Source organism: Salvelinus alpinus, chromosome 1, assembly GCF_045679555.1.
Source record: "Salvelinus alpinus chromosome 1, SLU_Salpinus.1, whole genome shotgun sequence".
NCBI classification, from domain to species: Eukaryota; Metazoa; Chordata; class Actinopteri; order Salmoniformes; family Salmonidae; genus Salvelinus; species Salvelinus alpinus.
This window is the reverse complement of record NC_092086.1, coordinates 89,497,474-89,509,611: the sequence shown is the minus strand read 5'-3', so window position 1 is coordinate 89,509,611 and position 12,138 is coordinate 89,497,474. Positions and strand designations below refer to the sequence as shown.

General features: G+C 40.2%; 1 protein-coding gene across 2 annotated transcripts in view; it reads right to left on the bottom strand.

The window, feature by feature from the left end:
• The window catches only part of LOC139533389 (protein POF1B-like), a 36,437-nt gene extending 24,299 nt beyond the window's left edge, over positions 1 to 12,138 (bottom strand). For both annotated transcript variants that reach the window (XM_071331434.1, XM_071331440.1), the window contains exons 1-2: positions 11,538 to 12,138; positions 9,165 to 9,284 (exon numbers count right to left, since the gene is read on the bottom strand). In XM_071331434.1, coding sequence (XP_071187535.1) covers positions 9,165 to 9,284; positions 11,538 to 11,912 — 495 coding nt within the window. In that variant the 5' untranslated portion in view covers positions 11,913 to 12,138. The remainder of the gene's footprint in view (positions 1 to 9,164; positions 9,285 to 11,537) is intronic.

Here is a 12,138-nt window from a genome sequence, read left to right as displayed (position 1 = left end):
AAGGAACTGCATCTCAGTTCTAGAGGCATCACTACAGACCCTGGTTCAATTCCAGGCTGTATCACAACCGGCTGTGATTGGGAGTCCCATAGGGCGGCGAACAATTGTCCCAGCGTCGTCCGGGTTAGGGTTTGGCCGGGGTATGCCGTCATTGTGAATAAGAATTTGTTCTTAACTGACTTGCCTTGTTAAATAAAGGTTAAATAAATAAATAAATATATTATTATGACATGTACTGTACTATGTGATGAGTGACAAGGGGTTATTAATAAGGGGCTTTTTAATGTGGAGAGATAAGTGATAGTTTGGCTTACTCGCTCCTGCCTGCACTGCTGTGTTTTGGGTGTAATCACCCGTGTGGAGGAAGAGTGTCCTTGAACCTTGCCTGGCTCCTGGTTGGGTGTGTCTGATATGGAAACATTCCAGGGATTCTTCCAGTGAAAGAGAGGTAGTTGGTAGAGGTTATGGTGACAGGCTTGGCCCTGAAGCTGGCTGCCACTCAACCGGTTTGGAGAACAGAGCAACACCTGAGGCAAGAAGCAACAGGCTCTGTAAACACTTTATGCTGCTGCCCCTCCATACCACGGAGTTAAACTTATATGGATACAACTGAACTGGGCATGCATAACTAAGTTCAAGCACAATGGTGAGGTTAGCTATACCCTGAGTGAAACTTTTCTATATCTATACAAATACACATAGGTTACCAGACTGTAAGGTCAAGATACCCTATGAGTCAAACCTAAAGATTTTAATTTGATAACCCTGTTGCAGGAGAACTTTCATGCAATGCTTGTTTATACGTGTAGTGTATTTGAAGTTTAAAAAGGCTTCTGAAGTTTGTAATTTCCACTTTGAAACGTCAGACTTGATTTTCCCTTATGGAAAATGTCCATATAATCCACATAATAATTCACATTTCCTGTTACTGCAGGATCATTTTTCAGCTGTAGCAAACTGGCTTAAATTAAGATACTACATTTGTATCTGTTTCCATATAGTTAAACCTATAGTACCAGTCAAAAGTTTGGACACACTTACTAATTCAAGGGTTTTTCTTTATATATACTATTTTATACATTGTAGAATAATAGTGACGACATCAAAACTATGAAATAACACATATGGAATCATGTAGTAACCAAAAAAAGTGTTAAATTAAGTTGCCACCCTTTGCCTTGATGACAGCTTTGCACACTCTTGGCATTCTCTCAACCAGCTTCATGAGGTAGTCACCTGGAATGCATTGCAATTAACAGGTGTGCCTTGTTAAGCATTAAAAATTCATGTGAGGCAATCAGCTGTGTTGTGACAAGGTAGGGGTAGTATACAGAAGATAGCCCTATTTGGTAAAAGACCAAGTCCATATTATGGCAAGAACAGCTCAAATAAGCAAAGAGAAACGACAGTCCATCATTACTTTAAGAAGGTAAGTCAATGCAGAACATTTCAAGAACTTTGAAAGTTTCTTCAAATGCAGTCGCAAAATCCATCAAGCACTATGATGAAACTGGATCTCATGAGGACCGCCACAGGAAAGGAAGACCCAGAGTTACCTTTGCTGTAGAGGATAAGTTCATTAGAGTTACCAGCCTCAGAAATTGGCAATTTACTGCACCTCAGATTGCACCTCACAGAGTTAAAGTTACAGACACATATCAACATCAACTGTTCAGAGGAGACTGCGTGAATCAGGCCTTCATGGTCGAATTGCTGCAAAGAAACCACTACTAAAAGGAAACCACTACTAAACTGCATTGTTGGTTAGGGGCTTGTAAGTAAGAATTTCACTGTAAGGTTCACCTGTTGTATTCGGCGCATGTGACTAATAAAATTTAATTTGATTTTAAAGGACATCAATAAGAAGAAGAGATTTGCTTGGGCCAAGAAACATGAGCAATAGACATTAGACCGGTGGAAATCTGTCCTTTGGTCTGATGAGACCAAGTTGGAGATTTTTGATTCCAACTGCGCGTCTCTTTGTGAGACGCAGAGTAGGTGAACGGATTATCTTCGCATGTGGGGTTCCCACCATGAAGCATGGAGGAGGAGGTGTGATGGTGCTTTGCTGGTTACACTGTCAGTGATTTATTTAGAATTCAAGGCACACTTAACCAGCATGGCTACGACAACATTCTGCAGCAATACACCATCCCATATGGTTTGCACTTAGTGGGACTATCATTTGTTTTTCCAACAGGACAATGACCCAACACACCTCCAGGCTGTATTTGACCAAGAAGAGTGATGGAGTTCTGCATCAGATGACCTGGCCTCCACAATCACCCAACCTCAACCCAATTGAGATGTTTTGGGATGAGTTGGACCACAGAGTGAAGGAAATGCAGCCAACAAGTGCTCAGTATATGTGGGAACTCCTTCAAGACTGTTGGAAAAGCATTCCAGGAGAAGCTGGTTGAGAGAATGCTAAGAGTGTGCAAAGCTGTCATCAAGGCAAAGGGTGGCTACTTTGAAGAATCTAAAATGTAAAATATATTTTGATTTGTTTTACACTTGTTTGGTTACTACAGTTGAAGTCGGAAGTTTACATACACCTTAGCCAAATACATTTAAACTCAGTTTTTCACAATTACTGACATTTAATCCTAGTAAAAATTCCCTGTTTTAGGTGAAGAATGTGAAATGTCAGAATAATAGTAGAGAGAATGATTTATTTCAGCGTTTATTTCTTTCATCACATTCCCAGTGGGTCAGAAGTTTACATACACTCAATTAGTATTTGGTAGCATTGCCTTTAAATTGTTTAATTTGGGTCAAACGTTTTGGGTAGCCTTCCACAAGCTTCCCACAATAAGTTGGGTGAATTTTGGCCCATTCCTCCTGACAGAGCTGGTGTAACTGAGTCAGGTTGTAGGCCTCCTTGCTCGCACACGCTTTTTCAGTTCAGCCCACACGTTTTCTATAGGATTGAGGTCAGGGCTTTGTGATGGCCACTCCAATACCTTGACTTGTTGTCCTTAAGCCATTTTGTCACAACTTTGAAAGTATTCTTGTGGTCATTGTCCATTTGGAAGACCCATTTGCGACCAAGCTTTAACTTCCTGACTGATGTCTTGAGATGTTGCTTCAATATATCCACATCATTTTCCTTCCTCATGATGCCATTTATTTTGTGAAGTGCACCAGTCCCTCCTGCAGCAAAGCACCCCCACAACATGATGCTGCCACCCCTGTTCTTCACAGTTGGGATGGTGTTCTTCGGCTTGCAAACCTCCCCCTTTTTCCTCCAAACATAACGATGGTCATTATGGCCAAACAGTTTCATCAGATCAGAGGACATTTCTCCAAAAAGTACGATCTTTGTCCCAATGTGCAGTTGCAAACCATAGTCTGGATTTTTTATGGCAGTATTTGGAGCAGTGGCTTCTTCCTTGCTGAGTGGCCTTTCAGGTTATGTTGATATAGGTCTCGTTTTACTGTGGATATAGATACTTTTGTACCTGTTTCCTCCAGCATCTTCACAAGGTCCTTTGCTGTTTTTCTGGGATTGATTTGCACTTTTCGCACCAAAGTACATTTATCTCAGAATGCGTCTCCTTCCTGAGTGGTATGACGGCTGCGTGGTCCCATGGTGTTTATACTTGCGTACTATTGTTTGTACAGATGAACGTGGTACCTTCAGGCGTTTGGAAATTGCTCCCAAGGACGAACCAGACTTGTGGAGCTCTACAATTTTTTTTCTGAGATCTTGGCTGATTTCTTTTGCCCCCCATGTTGTCAAGCAAAGAGGCACTGAGTTTGAAGGTAGGTCTTGAAATACATCCACAGGTACACCTCCAATTGACTCAAATTATGTCAATTAGCCTATCAGAAGCTTCTAAAGCCATGACATAATTTTCTGGAATTGTCCAAGCTGTTTAAAGGCACAGTCAACTTAGTGTATGTAAACTTCTGACCCACTGGAATTGTGATAAAGTGAATTATAAGTGAAATAATCTGTCTGTAATCAATTGTTGGAAAAATTACTTGTGTCATGTACAAAGTAGATGTCCTAACCGACTTGCCAAAACTATAGCTTGTTAACAAGACATTTGTGGAGCGGTTGAAAAACTAATTTTAATGGCTCCAACCTAAGTATGTAAACCTCCGACTTCAACTGTACATGCTTCCATATATATTATTTAATAGTTTTGATGTCTTCACTATTATTTTACAATGTAGAAAATAGTAAAAATAAAGAAAAACCCTTGAATGAGTAGGTGTGTCCAAACTTTTCACTGGTACTGTATATCTGTGTCCAAGTGAACCAGGGCACTAGTGTAGGGGTTATGCTGACCTCAGGCTGTAGAATGTGTATTGGAGAAGGAGAGTTCAACTATGAGTTAATGGTATAGGAGAGAAAACTATGGGGTAATGGTATAGGAGGGTGAGAGTGATAGTAAAGCAGGAGAAACGGTGGGAAAGCAGGGAGAAGCAGATAAAAGAGAATGAGAAAAATAAAGGTGTTAGCTGAGCTATAGATATTGTGCTAGAAGAATGCAGAAACAAACAAGCCCTTCTATTTTACATTCTTATCTTTCTATGTTGTATTGCATGCACATGGGCTATATCATTAGGATGTTGGCTGTGAGTCAAGACAACATGTCATTATGAGCTGAATATGCTTATCCTTATCATAGTTAATTAACAACCAGCTCTGAAGGATTGCTGTTAGGAGATTGCCCAACCAAGTCAAAGTATTTTAAGGGCAATTCCACAGCAGCTAAGTCCAAATATATTTTTAGGTATCACAGAATGTTCTGGCAATTCTCACTTCATTGGGAGGAAGGATGTTTAACATGATTTTTACATTTGTATCACAACCCATTTTTTGAGAAAATCATGATGATAGTGACCATTTTAGGCCCCTTTTAGACCTATACATGCCTCCTGTAAGGCCCTATGATCTATGAACCGTACATGATACAGACAAAACCTTGGTGTCATACTCCTAACAGTGTGCTATAAAATATGTATGGCTATATTCTGAAATAAACATTTTCACATTAAATTTGATTATTATCATCTCAAAAAAAAAATATTTGATTTAGCAAATGTTTAGAACAATACACTCTTAAAACACATCACATTTCCAGAGTGGCTCTCTGCTCCTTCTGAAGAAATTCTACATTTTATACATAGAAATTGACATTATAGGTCATTAACCTGTAGGATTGCGCATTTAGCAAATCACCATCTGAGGGAGTTCTCATTCATGTGTAAAATTGTATTTCAGAATGTAGTGATGCTCCATATTTTAGAGCACACTGTTAGGAGGTGTTGTCTGTATAATGTATAGTTCATGGATCATTGGGTCTTACATGAGGCCTGTATGGCTCTAAATAAGGCCTAAAATTGTCACTTTAATCATGATTTTCTCAAAAATGGTTTGTGTTACAAATGTAAAAGCATATTAAACATCCTTCCTCCCAATTAAGTTTCTATGTGAGAACTGACAGATTAATCTGAGATACCAAACATATTTCCAGGCTATGCTAGCATGGAATTGCCCTTAAAATCCCTACTACACTGTACACATCCATCCAGCTGAACCAGCTTCCCCTCTCTGGGGGGAGTAGGATATTACTAAACACAGACATTCTATAGTCACTGATCAGACCCTATTTCAAATTCCTCCATTTTCTTAAGAAAGCCCTTATAAACCCAGACAGACTCATTTATCTAGAGTGAAAAGCACACTTGTATCTGGTTTGTATCACATACAATTTGATCTAAATAAAAATGTGATCCCTTCAAACAAATGTATTTTTGTATAGAATCTGAGACAGCAATCTCCTTTAACTATCTATACATCTGTAATCTAAAACTTGAAGGCAATACATAATGATGGCTCCACCTGGAAGTGTGTCCAGTCCTTCTAGACGGTATTGCCTTATCCACAAAGGCCCTGTGTGTCCATGTGAATACTGATGTAGGTCAGGACAGGAGTATGAACCAGGGCCCAGGGCATCAGTGTTACACTGTAACAGCAGAGTTTGGGGTATTGTGACACTGCCTGTGTAGAGTGGGAGGGAGTGTTAGCTTTCTAACAGTCTGACCATTTGACACTGGAGGGACCTCACAGGAATGTGAAGGCATAAGATAAACAATAACAAGGACATATGCAAATAAAATTGAGGTCTGTTTGGTCATACACAAACACACAAACTCGCACACGCACACACAGGCACACACGCACAGCACTCAACACATACAACACAGAACCAAAATGATCAGCAAACCATTTTACTGTGTACAGGCCTGTAACCACTAGTTATTGAGTAATCAACTACATGTATGTACCTTGTGCTCCCAATCTTCATCATCAAGGGCAGCAGTGTGCCAATAAAATGCCAAGCCCAGTCATTATCATCGCTGGGCTGTTAGTGTATCGTGGGAACACAGGCCAGAGACTGAAAGAACCTGTCTAGATCCAAATGGCAATTAAACTGGCTGCTGCCTATATGCAAAAAACAAGTTTGACATAGAAACATTTAGAGTACGACCGATATATCGGTTCATGATCGCCGATATTGGCCTTTTACCGCTATATCAGTATCGGCCGATAATTCAACAGATATTCAATAAATAGGTTGAAAAAAGAGAATGTCATGCTTATCTGAACACTTGCGGCCATTCTCATGATGTGTCATTATCGTCACAATGTATGAAATCAACATTTGAAGCATAGTTATTGGACAATTGCTCTTTTGGATGGAAATGTATAAGAATTCAGTGTGGAAAAATTACAACATTTAATTTCCCCGCAGTCAAACAGTATAATTGACAGATATATCGGTATCTGTAAGTTTTGTCCCCCCCAAAAATCGGAATTGGTATCTGTAGGCTACACCCAATTAAGCACGGACCAACACTGATATCTTTTGGTCCTGTCTCGTCCGGCTGTCTTTTTTTGGTGCGGTCCGGACTGGCCTTGAACCAATCATTGACGTCCATGTTTGGTTCGGATTTGGTCCGGTCTAGACCAGCCTTGATTTGGGCCAAATATAGACATCAATGTTTGGTTCAGATTTGGTAAGGTCTGGACCAGCGTTGATTTGTAACTATTTGTATCTATAACTGACGTCTTATCAACTTTCATTCAGAACCGATAATGAACCTAATTTCAACGTCCGGGAAATAAGTATTTTAACCTTTCATTCAGAAGCTAAAATGAACCTAACTTCAACGTCGCAAAAATTCGTATTATAGACGTCTTTTCAACATAATTTAGCTTACTGGGACTAGTGTAGATTTGCAGGGTTTAGAAGGGCTGCAATTATTTTTGCCTCGCCTAGGGCGGAAGAGTGGCCAGGACCGGGCCTGCACAAAGTAATCTAACTTGGGAGTGAGAGAAAGTTCCTGTGTGTACAGCCGTCTACTAACTTGCCTACATTTTCCATAGTCATGCAAGCAGAAGATTAGAAGATAAGTGATTATCTTAGTCCCTCAGGGCAACAAAGCTGACTGAAATTTGTTTTGACACATCACTTTAAATCCCAAAATCTTTATAGGGGGAAACTAACATTCACGTTAGAGTGCTGTGGTTTTTCCTTAGTGTGAAGAAAGTAAGAAACCTAGAATTCTGTCTTTCAACCTCACCTCTTCCAGATACAATAGCACACATAGGTGTGGTGTGGTTAGGAACAAGCTGGATCAGTCCTCCCTTCACAATGTACCTGACAATCACTAGTGATTAATGGATATGTTCTATGTGATTCAGTGAGAAAGGAAACTGAATCCCTGAATAACGCTAAGTCTATGGCTGTACGCCCTGAAGAACGCTAAGTCTACGGCTGTACGCCCTGAAGCGTCTTGATCTTGGAATGAATTAATGCTTCATTTCATTCTTAAAATATGTTGAATGCAAGCCTGAACAACATAGGCATGTCACAACACAAAGTGAGATGACAATAACCTAGAACAACTTAAACAAAGACAATATGCTAATAACTCCTCAGATGCTCAGTATGCCTCTTCAAGTGGCTAAAAAGATATCCTCGGTCAGACAAAATCTACACATTAACACACACACATGTACTCACACACTCAGTCACACACACTTTGACATGACCCAAGTATGCCGTGATGATTATTTGACAAAACAATACTGAACAGCAATAAGCCAGTTAATGTGCAGCCAGCAAATTGAGATGAAAGCCAGGTGATAACAACACCACACATGAATAAAGTTTTTTTTCTCTGTTCTAACAACAGCTATCATCATGGCATCTCTGGTCTGATCAAAAAGAGCTGCCGCCTCTGACCACAGCAAAGGCTTCTTGGTAACAGGGTGGCATGCCGCACCCTAACCTGCCCCCACGCATAGCGTTGCATAAGACTAGGGACAACGCTGATGAACAAAGTTCAGCTGTAATACTGTTAGTGTTCTCTATTCATAAAACCAACTGTATCGAAAAGGCCAAACTTTAGTCAAAGGTGTGTGTGTGATTGGCTCATTGTTCTGGTAAAGGCATGTTAAAAGCTCCAAAGCCACCACTAGGTCAAACTAGGCCAAGCTTAAGTGCTCAATACAATGACCGCACCATTAGGTAATTACCATAGTTCCATAAAAGTTATTTGAGAAACAGCTGTGAACAGGGTCAAGGGTCATAAACGGTCAATAGACCTGACTCCAGAAATAAAGGTCCAGGCAGGCAAATATATTCCAGGACTGCTGTGTGTGTGTGTTAGCTCTCAGCATTATTTACAGTGTGCTTGCATGACTACTTGCATGAATAATTGACTTAAGTGCAGTGCTGTACACCCACACTGTGAAAACAAAAGATGTTGATTCAACATACAATTGTAAGGCAACCAGCTGCCATTGAGAGTTTGCTCAAAAAAATGTTCAAACAAACTTTTTGTTGTGAGTTTCCTCAACATATTTTTTGTTGAGCAAACTCACAATCCTATCGCAGCTGGTTTCCTTACAATTGTATTTTGAATAAAAATAAAATGTGTGCATGTCAGGTCTTGCGTGTGTAAGTGCATATTTGTGTGTGTGCCCTGTGCAGGTGTGTGTGTGTGCATGTGTAATTAGATGCTTTCATGTGCACTAAACAGGTTTGCATGTAGGAAGGTGTATGTGTGTGTGTCTCTTGTGTGAAGAGCAGTACGCAAGTAAATTCGATGTGTGTGCAGGTGTGTATAGTCCCTCTCACCACCACCTCCTCCTCCTCTTCCTCCTCCTCTTCCTCCTCCTCCTCTCCGACACCAGGCTCAGGGCTCTTGATGGAGCTAGACGTCTGGCTGAAGACAGAAGGAGTTTTCCCATCGATACTCTGAAGGAAGCAAAATAAACAGGCACAGGGTCATTAAGAGTATAGGTTCTAGAATATTACTGGTAGCACTTAATATGTAATTTGTGTTACACATCACATTTCTAAGAAGGAAAAATACTTGTATTTCTGTGGCACTGGTTTGATGATGAACCTGAAAGTTCAACGAGAAACACTGCTGCAGATTAGAGTGATGACTGGGGCTGCTGAATCAGAGGGGTGTAAGAAGTTGATTTATTATTTCGTTGTAATAAGGTGTGACGGCTGGTTTAAACTTGACTAGGTGTGGCTCCATAACAGGAGTACCCTGTGGGATCCAAGCAAAGACAAGCATTCAGGAAAGCATGCTTCTTTCATCGGTGTGCTTTTCTCAGGCTCAGAGATGCATTTTCAGGCTGGAAGTATAAAGGAGGCTCAAATGTGAAACATAAGTTAGTTTGCAATTTTGAAAATTGCGTAAAACTGGCATACTGGCATTTTCCAGACCTACGACAGGTTCGGCAATTTACCTGTCTAACATCAGCGGTCTTGTGCTGAGATGAGAGAGGCGGAAATATGAGGTGTGTCCTTAAAAACATGCACCAATATGCCAATTTCAATGAGAGCAACCAAAGATATTTAAGACCGACCAAAAGCTAGTCTTAGGGGTAGGCCTGCCTAATGCAATTGGTTATGGCATTGATTTTACCAGCTGAGGCACAAACAGTAGCCTTATGTAGGCCTACATCACCAATGTTTTATGAAAATATCACAAACAGCAAAATAGTCAACAGACATTGTTTTTTATTTATTTATATTGGACATGATTTTTGTCCAGCTTCTCTGAAATGTTTAGACTCATTATGTGCAATGCCCATTCTATGAAAGGTGTCAGTGACTATAGGAAGCTTGTTTAGGAACATCAAGTAATTTAAAAATAATTTATCATTTTGATTTGAAAAAAAAAACTCTTCCACTTTCCTCTGTTGGACCGAACTGTCAAATCGCGACAATTGTCTGTCCATGGTGCTGAATCCGCTTGTAGGTTATATTGCCTGTTTGTTTGTTTACCTTTCACGTGGAAAAGTCACTACTGGCCATATCGACAGCGATGGTATGCTATAGCTATATATATATATATATATTTGGAAGCAGTAACAGTGAGTGGACAGTCCCCCCTTCTCTTTATATTGGATCTTTTTCCGTGTCCTGTGAAAAGTTTGAACGTGTGTAAAAACCTCCATAGTCTACGTTGTCTTTTAGGCCTAATATTATATGCCCACGGGGGAAAATGATGGTGCCTCTAACTGTATTTAGACATAGCCTATTTAAAACAAGTTGTTGTTACGTTTTATTAGAATTATTCACTGTCTTTCAAGGTCTAATTAATAGTGAATGTAATCTTGCTTATTGACAACATTTGGCAAGTCCATGGCTCAGACATTATGCATTTTACAGTAGGCCTATATCAGTGCGAATTATATTCTAACAATATATTTCCATATTAAAGCCATGCAATTAATGTTCAAAAATATGTTAAACATATTTAGCAAATTAGGGATAGGCCTACATTTTGTTATTTTGTTTCTGTAGGCTATTTAGGCTCTATATTGGAATAACATTCAAATTGGAGTGAATGACAACGCAATACATAAAAGACCATAAATGCACAACTTGAACGAACCACATATTTAGCCATGGAGCACTTTTTGATTGGCCAGTGAGTGGCCAAGCCTCTACAAACCTTCAACTTGTTTATTCATCAAAACCCAGCCGTTTCCCGCCACCACCAGCTACTCGCCCATAATTCTGGTTGTGAAAATAGCAAAAATATTTCTGACACACCCCTAGGGCTACCACCAAAGCTTAGATTTACCATTGCATTAGGTTTGTTCAAATGAAGCCCTCAGGGTTATACTGGAGCAAAATGTTGTTCCTTTAGCCAACTGCCAAATCACTATCACAAGCAAGCATGTGGCTTTTTTCTGTACAGTATCAAAGAAAGAATGAATGGTGTAAAGACAATGCACTGGGCAGATTATGATATACCTGTCATGTCGACCTGCACTGACAAATTGTTCTCTTATTTGCACATGTATGGATTTTCTACTGAGCCACAAAGATCATCAGTAAGATGATGCCCAAGTGTAAACAGTTCTTTACATTCTTAAAATAAATGATATACAAATATTATAAATGTTAAACTCGTACTCTTTTAGGCATTAACCCCATCACTCCCAATCACACACATCATACAGTGTGTTGTAATAAACTCACCTCTACATGTTGTTGTCGGTAGATGTCCGATTCATCCAAACTACTCACGCTGACCCTCTGCATACTCTGCAAATATACAGGTGACACCATTTGCTGCATAACCTGAGGGGCCTGGTTGACCAGTACGTACTGCATCTGCTGCTGCTGCTGCATCATCTGCTGCTGCATCACCTGCTGCTGCTGCATCTGCTGCTGTACGGGCATCAGGTAGCGCACGGTCTCGTAGCCATTACCGATACCATACTGTACCGGAGCAGGCGAAACACTCATAGTTCTGTAACCGTCGATGTATTGGCCCGAGGATAGAACTGTGGTGGCCGGGTCCGACGAGAGGTTGACGGTCCTGTATGATGTGGAGGTATTGTGAATAGACATCTTGCTGCGAAGAATTACGCCCAGACAGAAACTTTGAAAACGGTTATTTACCAAGTTTATCCACAAAGTGGCCTTGTTAGACCATGTGTGCTCGCATGCGACCTTTATTATCGAAGACAATCGAATAGCCTACTTCATGAAAAATAGTTGCAGAGTGAAGGCTAAATCAAATAAGTCCAGTCCCTATGAAACGCTGAACTTCCTTGAAAGAGAAAGTGATTTGCAT